At 39.3% G+C, this 17,412-nt stretch overlaps 1 protein-coding gene across 3 annotated transcripts in view; it reads left to right on the top strand.

Annotated features, from left to right (window-relative positions):
- The window catches only part of syk (spleen tyrosine kinase), an 83,603-nt gene extending 68,683 nt beyond the window's left edge, over nt 1-14,920 (top strand). For all 3 annotated transcript variants that reach the window (XM_061980680.2, XM_072915335.1, XM_061980681.2), the window contains 6 exons: nt 2,567-2,726; nt 7,784-7,993; nt 10,020-10,209; nt 12,485-12,625; nt 14,551-14,663; nt 14,769-14,920. In XM_061980680.2, the coding sequence (XP_061836664.1) occupies nt 2,567-2,726; nt 7,784-7,993; nt 10,020-10,209; nt 12,485-12,625; nt 14,551-14,663; nt 14,769-14,841 (887 nt within the window). In that variant the 3' untranslated portion in view covers nt 14,842-14,920. The remainder of the gene's footprint in view (nt 1-2,566; nt 2,727-7,783; nt 7,994-10,019; nt 10,210-12,484; nt 12,626-14,550; nt 14,664-14,768) is intronic.
- Nucleotides 14,921-17,412: the final 2,492 nt, after the last annotated feature.

Genomic DNA, 17,412 nt, shown 5'->3' with positions numbered 1-17,412 from the left:
ATGTTTAAATATTAACTGTCAGTTTACTGTACTGTGCCAACTGTACATACTATATGAGTACGTATTTTCTATTGTTTCATTGAAAATGAAACAGCAAAGTCAATTTGGCTGACACAATTGTGTCAAAATCTTGATTTTTTTTTTCATGCTTGAAATAAGAAATTATTACTTTAAAAAAGTAGTTTTCTACTTGTGAGTGTTGATGACACAGCTTTGCAGCACTTGATATTCTAGTTTCAAGCATGTTTTACTCAATATAGGTAATAAAATCTCAGCAACAAGCTGTAATATCTTACTGAGATCATTTAGGACCAAAACCCTTAAAACAAGTAAAAGACTCTAACATAAAATCTGCTTAGTGAGATTAATTATCTTATTAGACAGAAAATAAGCAAATATCACCCTTATTTGAGATATTTAATCTTACTTAGATTTCAGTTTTTGCAGTGCACGCATATACCTGTACACACACCAATGCAAGCCTCTTTGATGTGTCACAGCTTCACAAACATTTTTACTAAACAGAACTCTTAATACCACAAATAAAATCAGGGTGGCTATAATAACAAGTGAAACAAAGTTTCATCTACGAATTATTATTAACATTTAGCCAGGAAGAAGAAACTGTTGTAGCAAGCACACACACTACATCACCAGGGCAATACACGTTCACGTGACAGCACTGCCTGGATTGACATGGTCTTTCGAAATTTAAAGTGTTATCTTTTTCACGGATTTCAGTGACATTCACATTTGTTTGTAAAACTCCACCCTCCGCAATGTTCACACAACTTAGAAAAAAAGACAAAACCATTTATCATAAATTGATTAACGTGGACCCGACTTAAACAAGTTGAAAAACTTATTGGGGTGTTACCATTTAGTGGTCAATTGTACGGAATATGTACTGTACTGTGCAATCTACTAATAAAAGTTTCAATCAAAACTCAATCAATCAATCAATCAGTCTGCCTCATTACGCACTTTTGCCAAAAAAACGCGGAGTGGGCCTCTCCCCAGGCTGGATGGGAGAATACGAATAAGAGGAACGTGTGTAACTTCAAGCATGTACAAAAAACACTCAAGTGCAAATAGGAGAATAGGGCCCTTTATGTATTGTTTGTTGTTGAAACTAAATCTGGCAGTCATTTCCCATATCATTAATTACTTTTTAAATAATCGGTAGATAACTATCTATATTTGGAAGACCTCCTTCCTATCGCCAGAGTCGTTATGTCGTCTCCTCTTGCCGTGACGTCATCTACAGCAGTGTTTTTCAACCACTGTGCCACGGCACACTAGTGTGCCATGAGATACAGTCTGGTGTGCCGTGGGAGATTATGTAATTTCACATAATTGGGTTAAAAATATTTTTTGCAAACCAGTATATATATAGTTAATATCCGCAAATGTGCCGTTGTTGAGTGTCTGTGCTGTCTAGTGCTCGGCAGAGTAACCGTGTAATACTCAAAATAAACAAAAGGCGAGTGCCGCTAAGAAAAGGCATTGAAGCAAAACAAAGCTAAAACTGAACTGACTGCAAAGTAAACAAAAACAGAATGCTGGACGACAGCAAAGACTTACAGCGTGTGGAGCAGACGGCGTCCACAAAGCACATCCGTACATGCCATGACAATCAACACCAAAATAGGAGCGCAAGACAAAAACTAAAACACTACACACAGGAAAACACCCAAAAAATCTAAATAAGTCACGGGTGATGTGACAGGTCGTGACAGTACACCTACTTTGAGACAAGAGCTATATTGATCTGTGGTTGGTTATGATTTGAATTCATATCCAACAATTGCAAGAACGACTTTTTACTGTCAATATCGGCTGCTGAGTTTCATTTTTTTATGTTTTCTGCTGGTGGTGTGCCTCGGGATTTTTTTAATAAAAAAAATGTGCCTTGGCTCAGAAAAGGTTGAAAAACACTGATCTACAGAACTGGAGCTTATTTCCTCGCATAGACTTTGTGGATAAAGGAATATAAAGCTATTATTCTGACCCACATTTTGGAGCTTAAAAGTAGGCGGTTCACAGTCTGTTGAAACTCATTAGAAAAGAAGCCTAAAATCACTACGTTGTCTATTTTGAAGGAAATTTTACATGTAGACATCGTTTTTATGTCCAGAACTATGAAATAAGTGCCTATGTAGTCAGCATTAGAGGGGCCTTTTAATAAAGGGGGGATCCGCTCCCACTATCTGATAAGGGACTGGTCTAGTGTGAATTGTTCATCAACTGCGGAACCTGGTGAGAAAGAAGATGACTCAGATCCAAGATCTAAGAAGGTTGAAGTCTGGAAACACAGTGTGACCCTGACTTCCTCATTGACACATGTCCAATTAGCACCAGTTGGTGTATTCAAACTGTCTTAAAGCTCTGGATTCTTCTCAGCAATGTCGCTAGCTATGACTCCTGCTAGTCAGTGCAGTCCACACTCCCAGTCACTCACTTCTAATGTGTACCGTGTGAAGTCAGTGTGCCTGTGTATTGTAAACTATATTCTCTTGCCAGACTAATGTTGAACGGTAATATTTCATGCTGACTTTTCCATCAGAGTCCCTACCGATGGACACTCCAGTATATGACAGGACCTATGCAGATCCAGACGAGATCAGGAACTCCACAGTGGACCGGGAACAGCTCTGTTTGGAGGACGAAGAATTGGGTTCTGGAAATTTCGGTACAGTCAGCAAGGGCATTTACAAGACCAGAACGTAAGACTTCTGCTTTCACACCTCTCTGCGCAATCTGCATACAATCTTTCAAACTCAAAGAGCAGAATTATAGTCTTGAACCAAGAAATGCTGTAGCTGTGTCCACTCTGCTCCAGTGTTGCTAGAACAAAAGTATAGGACTGTATTCATCATTCATTGTGTGTCGTGATTATTACTTTTAAAAGCGTTGACGTCTAAGGTTGCATTTGTGTTGCTAACTGCTACACAACACTTGCATCAATTTAGACATGCGATACAGATAAAAGCTCCACCAAACCAATTTCAGACTCAGAAATACTTTATACTTTATTAATCCCCAAGGAGAAATTTTAGGGAACACAGAAGACATTTCAAAGCACAAACACTTACAAACGTTGAAAACAAGTCAGAGAGCAGTATATGTAAAAAACACTCATGTAACAAACTTAGCAGCGTTTGGAAGATAACACTTAGCCCTTCCAATGCTACACACTAGGGTTGTACGGTATACCGGTATTAGTATAGTACCGCGATACTAATGAATCATATTCGGTACTATACTGCCTCTGAAAAATACCTGTCGTCCACAATCACAAATGGAATTTCTTGCTAGCATCAAAGCTAATAACTGGAACAACTAGTTTGCAAGCTAATAACAATGTCAACTATAGTTTTCCCATTACTAATTTTAAAGCACACTTTTTTGGGGATTTTTGCCTATCATTCACAATCCTTATGTAAGACGAGAACACATGTTTGTCTTTTTTTAAGTTAAAGTTAAAGTTAAAGTGTCAGGTTCAAACACTGATGACATCTATTAAAAAAGACAAGAAACAAGGAATTAAACAGAGACAGAATTAAATGTAGCTCAATGAGGAGAAACGCGTAGACACTGTACCCTTGCACAGTGTCTCAACACGCTCTGACGAAAGATTGTACGTCTCCTCTTTTATTTGGACTTTGCCTGATTACATGGCAACAGCTGTTTCTAAGGGACGGGGTCGTAAACAGCCATCGCCTTTGGTTACAGAACAGTTCAAAGAAAAGGTCGTAAACAGTTCACAGAAAAGGTCGTAAAACAGTTCAAAGAAGCGGTGCCTGGAGGGGAGTCTGGTCCTGCTTCCTCTTTGCTTTTGTAGTTCTTGGGTCAAGACAATATCTTTCTGTTGATTACAATACATGAAAGAAACAAAACACCTTCATGTTGCTTCCCATCCTACACAGTGGAGTTTTACAAGCCTTCTGCGTAGTAGGATTAAAGACAGCTTTTGTCTGCTCGCCGGGAACTCATTTCAACATAAAGTTTTGTGATAACTTAGATACAATTATTCTGACATAGTACCAATGATAGTCACACACACTAGGTGTGGTGAAATTTGTCCTCTGCATTTGACTCATCCCCTTGTTCCACCCCCTGGGAGGTGAGGGGAGCAATGGGCAGCAGCGGTGGCTGCGCCCGGGAATCATTTTGGTTATTTAATCCCCAATTCCAACCCTTGATGCTGAGTGCCAAGCAGGGAGGTAATGGGAACCATTTTTTAAGTCTTTGGTATGACTTGGCTGGGGTTTGAACTCACAACCTACCGATCTCAGGGTGGACACTCTAACCATGCATTCTAACTAGTAAATAAATGTGAACAAAAGTCTGCTTACAATTAGAGATGTCCGATAATATTGGACTGCCGATGTTATCGGCCGATAAATGCTTTAAAAATGTAATATCGGAAATTATTGGTATCGGTTTCAAAAAGTAAAATTTATGAGTTTTTAAAACGCCGCTGTACGAAGTGGTACACGGACGTAGGGAGAAGTACAGAGCAGTTGCGTCTCCAAGTCATACTTGCCAACCCTCCCAATTTTCCCGGGAGACTCACGAATTTCAGTACCCCTCCCGAAAATCTCCCGGGGCAACCATTCTCCCGAATTTCTCCCGATTTCCACTCAGACAGCAATATTGGGGGTGTGCCTTAAAGGCACTGCCTTTGCGTGCCAGCCCAGTCACATAATATCTACGGCTTTTCACACACACTAGTGAATGCAAGGCATACTTGGTCAACAGCCATACAGGTCACACGGGGGGTGGCCGTATAAACAACGTTAACACTGTTACAAATATGTGCCACACTGTGAACCCACACCAAACAAGAATGACAAACACATTTCGGAAGAACATCCGCACCGTAACACAACATAAACACAACAGAACAAATACCCAGAACCCCTTGAAGCACTAACTCTTCCGGGACGCTACAATATACACCCCCCGCAACCTGCTACCCCCCCAACCCCGCCCACCTCAACCTCCTCATGCTCTCTCAAGGAGAGCATGTCCCAAATTCCAAGCTGCTGTTTTGAGGCATGTTAAAAAAAATAATGCACTTTGTGACTTCAATAATAAATATGGCAGTGCCATGTTGGCATTTTTTTCCATAACTTGAGTTGATTTATATTGGAAAACCTTGTTACATTGTTTAATGCATCCAGCGGGGCATCACAACAAAATTAGGCATAATAATGTGTTAATTCCACGATTGTATATATCTGTATCCGTTGATATCGGAGTTGGACAATATCGGAATATCGGATATCGGCAAAAAAGCCATTATCGGACATCTCTACTTACAATGCATATAAAGCATTTGTAAAACATCCAAATACTTCCATCAAGATGTTATATAGATGCTGTAAGTATATACCTAATGTCGTAACAGGCACATTCATAATAAGATATAGTATTTTCATATCTTCATCATTTTAAGCATATGGCGGCGCATTCATTTCACAGACGCATCACAATGTTCGCTTTTTCTTTCTATAACATACTGCAGGCATCGTGAGAAACATCAAACATAATAAAACATCACTTACTGTACATTGTCTGCTCTCACTTGGATGCCAACGGTTAGGACAATGATCCATTACTGTTCATAATCCTCGTGAAAGGTAAAAAAAAATGTGGGTGCAAACCACAGTCTTTTGTGTGTCTTTTTTCGCCATCTCCGGGTTTAAATTGGCTGTCGAAGTTTATCAACCTCTCAGATTATGTCCCCATCATTTCACTATTAAAGGATAAAGACATGATTTATACTGTAATCCAGAATAAACTTTCACGAGCTCAGAGGCGAGAAAGCAGCTCACCAGCTGAGGATGTTAATACAGCAACATAACGAAGGTCCTTAACATTAGCACTTAAAATAACATTATTGCTAATACGGTACTTGGTTAATACTCAGGTCACGAAATGTAAATGGAGTATTGTTAGCACTTTTTGGACGGTTATTTATTGGGTTTTATAGTCGAAATAGATGCAATGGTTCCATTGTAGACTTTTCGGATGGTTATTTATTGAGTTTTATGGTCGAAATAGATGCAATGGTTCAATTGTAGACTTTTCGGATGGTTATTTATTGGGTTTTATGGTCAAAATAGATATAATGGTTCCATTGTAGACTTTTTGGATGGTTATTTATTGGGTATTATGGTTGAAATAGATGCAATGGTTCCATTGTAGACTTTTTGGATGGTTATTTATTGGGTTTTATGGTCGAAATAGATGCAATGGTTCCATTGTAGACTTTTTGGATGGTTATTTAATGGGGTTTATGGTCCAAATTGATGCAATGGTCCCATTGTGGCCTTTTTGGATGGTTATTTGTTGGGTTTTATGGTCGAAATAGATGCAATGGTTCCATTGTAGACTTTTTGGATGGTTATTTATTGGGTTTTATGGTCGAAATAGATGCAATGGTTCCATTATAGACTTTTTGGATCGTTATTTATTGGGTTTTATGGTCGAAATAGATGCAATGGTTCCATTGTAGACTTTTTGGATGGTTATTTATTGGGTTTTATGGTCGGAATAGATGCAATGGTTCCATTGTAGACTTTTTGAATGGTTATTTATTGGGTTTTATGGTCGAAATAGATGCAATGGTTCCATTGTAGACTTTTTGGATGGTTATTTATTGGGTTTTATGGTCGAAATAGATGCAATGGTTCCATTGTAGACTTTTTGGATGGTTATTTATTGGGTTTTATGGTTGAAATAGATGCAATGGTTCCATTGTAGACTTTTTGGATGGTTATTTATTGGGTTTTATGGTCGAAATAATGCAATGGTCCCATTGTAGACTTTTTGGATGGTTATTTATTGGGTTTTATGGTCGAAATAGATGCAATGGTCCCATTGTAGACTTTTTGGATGGTTATTTATTGGGTTTTATGGTTGAAATAGATGCAATGGTTCCATTGTAGACTTTTTGGATAGTTATTTTGGGGGTTTTATGGTCGAAATAGATGCAAAGGCTCCGTTTTAGACTTTTATTTACAAGTTACAATGCTTTTGTTTTTTAGTCATATGTGTTCTCAGGATTGTGAACAATAGGCAAAATTCCCAAAAATGTGCAATTCCCCTTTAAGGGTAACCCTCGTGGTTATAAACACATTTTTGTAAAATCCTAGAATACAAATATTGAGAGGCTGACTATTTACTATTTGACATGAACAACACAACAAGTCCTCTCACTTCAACTTCAACTGTCTTACTCCAGAGAAGACTCTGTAGGTGAGCTCGGATCCTGATTGTGTTACTTTCCATACCACAATTTAAAAGTTAAAAGTTAAAGTAAAGTACCAATGATTGTCACACACACACTAGGTGTGGCGAGATTATTCTCTGCATTTGACCCATCACCCTTGATCACCCCCTGGGAGGTGAGGGGAGCAGTGGGCAGCAGCGGTGGCCGCGCCCGGGAATCATTTTGGTGATTTAACCCCCAATTCCAACCCTTGATGCTGAGTGCCAAGCAGGGAGGTAATGGGTCCCATTTTTATAGTCTTTGGTATGACTCGGCCGGGATTTGAACTCACAACCTACCGATCTCAGGGCGGACACTCTAACCACTAGGCCACTGAGTAGGTGTAATTTGAGAGACAGCACCCACTGCTGGCGAGATATAATGAGCGTGACAATAAAGCAAATATATGTACACTTGTTTACGTTTGTGCTTCATCAAAGGAATAGCATCAACACAAGATACAGCACAATCACGCTAACACTATTCCACCTTGTGTGCTAGGACAGCACAGCCGGTCGCGGTCAAAATCCTGAAAAATGAGGACGACAGCCCGCTCATCCGTGAGGAAATGCTGCGAGAAGCAAGCGTCATGCAGCAGCTGGACAATCCGTACATCGTGCGGATGATCGGTATTTGTGAGGCAGAGAGCCTCATGCTGGTGATGGAGCTGGCCGAGCTAGGTCCACTTCACAAGTTTCTGCAGAAAAACAAGTATGTGTTTCTACTCTACTCGCTATAATACAACTAAAAGACTAAGGGCCTGATTTAGTAAAATCTAAATACCACACGCTAATGTGTGTGCAAAAAATAATTGCATGTATTATTAGTGGGCGTGTTGCGTGCGATTTACTAACACTGTGTGTCAAATTGAGAAGTGGTGCAGACCGCCTTATTTAAATGAGGTTTTTTTTCGTGCATACGGGGCTTTTACCACGGAGACAATCCTTTTCTGCACAGTTATATTATCATGCTGCTACCTGTGTGCCATGTTTTGAACCAGCAGCACACATGTACAAAACCCAAAACCAGTGAAGTTGGCACATTGTGTAATTCGAAAATAAAAACAGAATACAATGATTTGCAAATCCTTTTCAACCTATATTCAATTGAATAGACTGCAAAGACAAGATACTTAACGTTCGGACTGAGAAACTAAATTTTTTTTTTGCAAATAATCATGAACTTAGAGTTTAATGGCAGCAACACATTGCAAAAAAGGTTGGCACGGGCATGTTCACCACTGTGTTACATGGCCTTTCCTTTTAACAACACTCAGTAAACATTTGGGAACTGAGGAGACTAATTTTTGAAGCTTTTCAGGTGGAATTCTTTACCATTCTTGCTTGATGTACAGCTTAAGTTGTTCAACAGTCCGGGTTCACCCCCATACCATCACAGATGCTGGCTTTTCAACTTTGCGCCTATAACAATCTGGATGGTTCTTTTCCTCTTTGGTCCGTAGGACACAACGTCCACAGTTTCCAAAAACAATTTGAAATGTGGACTCGTCAGACCACAGAACACTTTTCCACTTTGCATCAGTCCATCTTAGATGAGCTCGGGCCCAGTGAACCTATATTCAATTGAATAGACTACAAAGACAAGATATTTAACATTCAAACTGATAAACGTTGTTATTTTTTGCAACTATTAGCTCATTTGGAATTTGATGCCTGCAACATGTTTCAAAAAAGCTGGCACAAGTGGTACTAAAGACTGAGAGAGTTGAGGAATGCTCATCAAACACTTATTTGGAACATCCCACAGGTGAATGCCAACTGGGAACAGTGGGTGCCATGATTGGGTATAAAAGCAGCTTCCATGAAATGCTCAGTCATTCACAAACAAGGATGGGGCGAGGGTCACCACTTTGTGAACAAATGCGTGAGCAAATTGTCCAACAGTTTAAGAACAACATTTCTCAACCAGCTATTGCAAGGAATTTTGGGATTTCACCATCTACGGTCTGTAATTGCTGCAAGTACGCAGCAATGCCTGTGACCTTCGATCCCTCAGGCGGTACTGCATCAAAAAGCGACATCAGTGTGTAAAGGATATCACCACATGGGCTCAGGAACACTTCAGAAAACCACTGTCAGTAACTACAGTTGGTCGCTACATCTGTAAGTGCAAGTTAAATCTATGCAAAGCGAAAGCCATTTATCAACAACACCCAGAAACGCCGCCGGCTCTGTTGGGCCGAGCTCATCTAAGATGGACTGATGTAAAGTGGAAAAGTGTTCTGTGGTCTGACGAGTCCACATTTCAAATTGTTTTTGGAAACTGTGGACGTTGTGTCCTCCGGACCAAAGAGGAAAAGAACCATCCGGATTGTTATAGGTGCAAAGTTTAAAAGCCAGCATCTATGATGGTATGGGGGTGTATGAGTGCCCAAGGCATGGGAAAAAACTGGTCTCCTCAGTTCCCAAATGTTTACTGAGTGTTGTTAAAAGTAAAGGCCATGTAACACAGTGGTAAAAATGCACCTGTGCCAACTTTTTTGCAATGTGTTGCTGCCATTAAACTCTAACTTAATGATTATTTGCAAAATAAAAGTTAGTTTCTCAGTTGGAACATTAAATATCTTGTCTTTGCAATCTATTCAGTTGAATATAAGTTGAAAAAGATTTGCAAATCATTGAATTCTGTTTTATTTACCATTTACACAACGTGCCAACTTCATTGGTTTTGGTTTTTGCAAGTTAAAGATACATAACTGTTGATTGATGCTTTGCAGACAAACGAGCATCACAAACATCACTGAGCTGGTCCACCAAGTGTCCATGGGCATGAAGTACCTTGAGGAGCATAACTTTGTCCACAGAGATCTTGCTGCCAGGAATGTGCTGTTGGTCACGCGGCACTACGCCAAAATCAGCGACTTTGGTCTCTCCAAAGTAGTTGCTGATGACGAGAACTACTACAAGGTAACTCCTTCCAAGGACTTTTAAATTTTTATTTAAAAGCAGCTATTTTTTAAAAGCCTCTTAAGTGCAACTAATTAGTCATTTTTAGCAGTGTCCCTATTGGATATTGATATCAGATGAAGTTCTGATATCATCTAAAAAATAACTTTAACATCGTCTTGCATCTAAAATCCACGAAACACAGTCAATTTAATTGTGCAACATCTAAATGTTCTCCAATAAGCGCACAAGTCAAGTCATTTACAAAAGGAAAACATTGTAGGAAATACGCTGCTATGAGCTGGCAGCTACACAACAGCCAAGCACACAATAGCACACAAGCTACATAAGTGTTCTTCATTCAACAATACTGCAGTCTATAGCACATTTGTCATATAAACAAGTATCAAATATTTATAGTTGTATATTACTATCCATCCATCCATTTCCTACCGCTTGTCCCTTTTGGGGTCGCGGGGGGTGCTGGAGCCTATCTCAGCTGCATTCGGGCGGTAGGCGGGGTACACCCTGGACAAGTCGCCACCTCATCGCAGGGCCAGAAACAAGATATAAAAATCAGAATGTAATGTAGATGAAGAATAAACCTGAGTCAGAAAGAATATATAAAAGTCAGAATGAGGAATAAACCTGATGTATAAAAGTCAGAATGCAGAATAAACCTGAATGCAGAATAAACCTGAGATATAAAAGTCAGAATGCAGAATAAACCTGAATGCAGAATAAACCTGAGATATAAAAGTCAGAATGCAGAATAAACCTGAATGCAGAATAAACCTGAATGCAGAATAAACCTGAGATATAAAAGTCAGAATGCAGAATAAACCTGAGATATAAAAGTCAGAATGCAGAATAAACCTGAGATATAAAAGTCAGAATGCAGAATAAACCTGAATGCAGAATAAACCTGAGATATAAAAGTCAGAATGAAGAATAAACCTGAGATATAAAAGTCAGAATGAAGAATAAACTTGAGATATAAAAGTCAGAATGAAGAATAAACTTGAGATATAAAAGTCAGAATGCAGAATAAACCTGAGATATAAAAGTCAGAATGAAGAATAAACCTGAGATATAAAAGTCAGAATGCAGAATAAACCTGAGATATAAAAGTCAGAATGAAGAATAAACCTGAGATATAAAAGTCAGAATGCAGAATAAACTTGAGATATAAAAGTCAGAATGCAGAATAAACCTGCATGCAGAATAAACCTGAGATATAAAAGTCAGAATGAAGAATAAACCCGAGATATAAAAGTCAGAATGAAGAATAAACCTGACATATAAAAGTCAGAATGCAGAATAAACCTGAATGCAGAATAAACCTGAGATATAAAAGTCAGAATGAAGAATAAACCTGAGATATAAAAGTCAGAATGAAGAATAAACCTGAGATATAAAAGTCAGAATGCAGAATAAACCTGAATGCAGAATAAACCTGAGATATGAAAGTCAGAATGAAGAATAAACCTGAGATATAAAAGTCAGAATGAAGAATAAAGCTGAGATACAAAAGTCAGAATGCAGAATAAACCTGAATGCAGAATAAACCTGAGATATAAAAGTCAGAATGAAGAATAAAACTGAGATATAAAAGTCAGAATGAAGAATAAAGCTGAGATATAAAGTCAGAATGGAGAATAAAGCTGAGATATAAAAGTCAGAATGCAGAATAAAGCTGAGGTATAAAAGTCAGAATGCAGAGTAAAGCTGAGATATAAAAGTCAGAATGCAGAATAAACCTGAGATATAAAAGTCAGAATGCAGAATAAACCTGAGTCAGAAAGAAGATATAAAAGTCAGAATAATAGCATATACTATATTACATATATGCGTAATTATTATGGCCACTAGAACAATTACCACGCCTCTTCAACTTAAAGACACTATAAGGTCACTCCAAATGGTTAATAGAAAATAGATTAGTTTTTTTCATACCTACCATTGTTCTCTGTTTGACTAAAAGTTGACCTGCTTGAAAGAGTTTTGTTTGTTCATTACGGTGTGTTGGATTACTGAAATTCTGTACCGTATTTGATGGCATTTACATTTGTGGCAAAATCGTGTGAGGAATCTAAAAAAAACCCAACATCATTAAAACAAAGTTTGCTCAACCAAAACGTTTACTACCCGCAGCCCCCAAACTTTACTTTCTATTTTTCCAAATCAGAAGATATATTGTGTCGTACTGCTGAAATGTGATGGATGACTTCACCCTTTGGAGGCTGTGTGGAATAATTGTTTCTCCTGACGATGCACGACGTATGTCTTTGTTCAGGCCAAGAGACACGGCAAGTGGCCAGTAAAGTGGTACGCGCCCGAGTGCATCAATTACTTTAAATTCTCCACCAAAAGTGACGTGTGGAGCTTTGGAGTGCTTATGTGGGAGGCGTACTCGTATGGAGAGAAGCCATACAAGGTATGAAATTTCTTCTCAAAAACTGTCGGGGCAACAAGTACAGTACAGAATAATTCCGTCCCTATGTAACCTGCATGTGTAGCCTTGGTCCCCTACATACGAGTTGAGCATGCTAGGCATTGAGCTAAAAGCCCAAACTGTCAAACTTGATGTCCGGCCCAAGCTCTTAAGGTGCGAGGTAGTGATGTTTGCCAACGTACATATGGCACAGCCACACAGCTGGCCGGCCTCTATTGCAAAACCCAAAACCAGTGAAGTTGGTACGTTGTGTAAATCATAAATAAAAACAGAATACAATGATTTGCAAATCCTTTTCAACTTATTTCCAATTAAATAGACTGCAAAGACAAGATACTTAACGTTCAAACTGGAAAGCTTTGTTATTTTTTGCAAATATTAGCTCATTTGGAATTTGATGCCTGCAACATGTTTCAAAAAAGCTGGCACAAGTAGCCAAAAAGACTGAGAAAGTTGAGGAATGCTCATCAAACACTTATTGGGAACATCCCACAGGTGAACAGGCTAATTGGGAACAGGTGGGTGCCATGATTGGGTATAAAAGTAGCTTCTGTGAAATGCTCAGTCATTCACAAACAAGGATGGGGCGAGGGTCACTACTTTGTCAACAAATGCGTGAGAAAATTGTTTAAGAAACAACATTTCTGAACAAGCTATTGCAAGGAATTTAGGGATTTCACCATCTACAGTCCGTAATATCATCAAAAGGTTCTGAGAATCGGTAGAAATCACTGCACGTAACATTGAATGCCCGTGACCTTTGATCCCTCATCAAAAACCGACATCAGTATGTAAAGGATATCACCACATGGGCTCAGGAACACTTCAGAAAACCACTGTCAGTAACTAAAGTTGGTTGCTACATCTGTAAGTGCAAGTTAAAACTGTACTATGCAAAGCCAAGCCATTTATCAACAACACCCAGAAATGCAGCCGGCTTCGCTGGGCCTGAGCTCATTTAAGATGGACTGATGCAAGGTGGAAAAGTGTTCTGTGGTCTGACGAGTCCACATTTCAAATTGTTTTTGGAAACTGTGGACGTCGTGTCCTCTGGCACAAAGAGGAAAGTGGTCTGTAACCATCCGGATTGTTATCGGCGCAAAGCCATCCAAGCAACGTTATCATGGACGCCCCTGCTTATTTCAGCAAGATAATGCCAAGCCACGTTTTACAACAGCGTGGCTTCATAGTAAAAGAGTACTAGACTGGCCTGCCTGTAGTCCAGACATGTCTCCCATTGAAAATATGTGGCGCATTATGAAGCCTAAAATACCACAACGGAGACCCCCGGACTGTTGAACAACTTAAGCTGTACATCAAGCAAGAATGGGAAAGAATTCCACCTGAAAAGCTTAAATATTTGGTCTCCTCAGTTCCCAAATATTTACTGAGTGTTGTTAAAAGGAAAGGCCATATAACACAGTGGTAAAAATGCCCCTGTGCCAACTTTTTTGCAATGTGTTGCTGCCATTAAATTCTAAGTTAATGATTATTTGCAAAAAAAAAATTAAGTTTTTCAGTTCGAACATTAAATATCTTGTCTTTGCAGTCTATTCAATTGAATATAAGTTGAAAAGGATTTGCAGATCATTGTATTCTGTTTTTATTTACGAATTACACTATGTGCCAACTTCATTGGTTTTGGGTTTTGTATATACATAATGAATAAACATTTAACATCACTTTTACCTTTATTTAAAAACGTTTTGGTGGAGATGACGATGAGGAGAAAGGTTCCTCCGTACTTTTAGTAGGAGTTCTTCCTTGAATTGAATGGTGTTTTTTACCTTCTTTAACAAAGTGCTGGCACTCGCAACCTTTTTTGGTCCTATTTGAACCACTATTGCCCTTCAGATAAGAATCTGCCCTAAGGTTATTTTAATGTGCAGTGATGTATTTTTGAACAGGGGATGAAAGGCAACAATGTTCTGCAAATGATTGAGAGTGGGCTGCGGATGGACGCGCCACCAAAATGTCCTGAAGAAATATACAGCCTCATGAAGAACTGCTGGATTTACGAGTAAGCTCTGCTCATGTCACCACGTGGATTTATCCAGATAGATGATGAATGAAACTTATAACTTTGTGTCTTCATATCTCAATTGTGTCTTTTTATGTTTTTCAGCTTTGAAAAACGACCTGCCTTTGCTGTCATTGAGCCACGACTGCGACAATATTATTATGACATTGCACAGTAAAAACATGATCGGTTTCAGGTGAAACATTGTCACTTTCAGACTTAATAAGTTTATGCAATAAAAAAATGTTCCTTTTAAAGCATTGAAGATTTTGTTGCGAATTGAACAAAATTGACAAAAAGCAGATTTTTGCTCCGGTTAAGAAAACCCCAAGTACTTGAAGGGTCTCTTTTTGAAGGACAGTAAAACGCCGTAGACCAGGGGTCCTCAAACTACGGCCGCGTCCATAAGGAGCGCCGTAAAAATGGCTGCGCCGTCGGCGGTCTTGTCTTGTCTCCCTGTAACGTATGTCTGCTCTTAGTGGGACTGTGCTGAAAATATACTTTTCAGTTCTTATGTGTCTTGTGCATGTTAAGAATTGACAATAAATCATCTTGAATCTTGAATCTTGAATCCGGCCCGCCAGTGTCCAAAATCCTGCCCGTGGGAAGTCCCAAGTTTAAAAATAGTTTATATATATATATATATATATATATATATATATATAATTTATTTTTTAAACATTTTTTTAAATATGTCCTTTCTATTCCATTTTCTACCGCTTGTTACTTACGGTATATTTACATACATATTTTTAATATGTATGGCCACTGTAACAATACACACAGTTTGAACAGTAACACTGTGTTTGAATATTAAATTAAGTGATCCTTTGGCGTACCACTAGATGGAGCCCGCGTACCACTAGTGGTACTGTGGTACCACAGTTTGAGAATCCCTGTTCTAGAATATCCTACCAGAAATTCCCTCAAATTGTAGATGCTAAGAGGCTGTTGAACACAATAAACTGAAGCGTACAGTGCAGTAGTGCTGTCATCAACTAAGGATTTTCGTAGTCGAATCTGATTGGCTAGACTTTGCCTGTAGTTCATGATTAATTATATCAAAATGACATTGTTTTTTTTAAAGAGCACATTTTATGAGAATCTCTACAAATAAACAGATTGTGATGATGTACCAGATTACATGATTACCACAGGAAGGCGGGGAAGAAAAGTAAAATAGAAGCCAAAATGCCAAAAATGCTCAAAAATCATACCCAAAATGTCCAAAATACACCTGGAAAAGTCGCACAGGAAGGCGGGGTTAAAGAAGTTAAAGTTCAAGTTAAAGTACCAATGATTGTCACACACATAAGGTGTGGTGAAATTTGTCCTCTGCATTTGACCCATCCCCTTTATCACCCCCTGGGAGGTGAGGGGAGCAGTGGGCAGCAGCGGTGCCACGCCCAGGAATCATTTTTGGTGATTTAACCCCCAATTCCAACCCTTGATGCTGAGTGCCAAGCAAGGAGGTAATGTGTCTCTTTTTTATAGTCTTTGGTATGACTCGGCCGGGGTTTGAACTCACAACCTACCGATCAGGGCTGACACTCTAACAACTAGGCCACTGAGTAGGTCAGAAAAGTAAAAAAGAAGCCAAAATGCCAAAAATGCTCAAAAATCATACCCAGGAATGAGTTCCAAAATGCCACACCGGTCCAAAATGGGAGAAGGCAAAACTTCCTACCTATCCTACCTACTTCGATTTTGTACTTAGAAAAAATCCCAGACTTTTTCTGATGATTTTTCTTATGATTACCTTTTTTGTAAGGGGCGCCGGAAGTTGGCAGACCCGTCAGCGATCCTGTTCTGACTCCCTGTAATGTTTGTCTGATCTTGAATGGGATTGGGTTGAAAATCTTAATTTCCCCTCGTGGATTATTAAAGTATTTCTGATGTGAATTAATATATACTGGCCACTAGGGGTCAGTGATGACACATTGATGTAGCTGCTAGAGGAAGTAGACAAAAAGATGACTGGTAACTCGATGATAAAGTGACTCTTCCAAATACAAGAAACATTCAAAATAAATTAATTGTATTTCCAACATTGTCCACCTCAAAAGAAAAAAACACTCAGATAAGCAAACACGGTAAAGATTGGATGAAGTGAAGTCCTCCCATTCTGCACTTCAGCTCTGGCAGAGCGCCGAGACGATGAACAAACTGTTACGTGCGGTGGAGAAGAAGACGGCACTGAGGAAGGGATGTCCTTTAGCCTGAGGCGTATTTATTAATATAATAAAGAGAGGGGAGAGGAGGTTGGCATCAGAAGAGCGGAGGCTGCGTGAAGGGGTATGGTGGTGAAGTAGGTTGGTGAGGTAGCAGGGGGCTTGGTTGTGGAGGGCTTTGTGGGTGAGGAGGAGGATTTTAAAGAGGATTTTAAAGAGGATCCGGTGAGGAACGCGGAGCCAGTGGAGTTTCTGAAGGACTGGGGTGATGTGCTCACGGGAGCGGGTGTGGGTGAGCAAGCGGGCAGAAGAGTTTTGAATGTATTGGGGTTTATTGAGAATTTTGCAAGACGAGCCGCAGAGGATGCTGTTGCAGTAATCAAGTCTGGAGGTGATGGAGGCATGGGTCAGGGTTTCAGCGGCAGAGAAGGAGAGGGATGGACGGAGACGGGCAATATTTTCGAGGTGGAAGAAAGCCGTTCTTGTGATGTGGTTGACATGTTGTTCAAAAAAGAGTTTATTGTCCAGAATGACTCTGAGGTTGCGGATTTGAGTGGATGGGGACAGAATGGAATTGT

Source organism: Nerophis lumbriciformis, linkage group LG20 (assembly GCF_033978685.3).
Source record: "Nerophis lumbriciformis linkage group LG20, RoL_Nlum_v2.1, whole genome shotgun sequence".
NCBI classification, from domain to species: Eukaryota; Metazoa; Chordata; class Actinopteri; order Syngnathiformes; family Syngnathidae; genus Nerophis; species Nerophis lumbriciformis.
The sequence above is the reverse complement of the archived record's forward strand: the minus strand, read 5'-3'. Positions and strand labels throughout refer to the sequence as shown.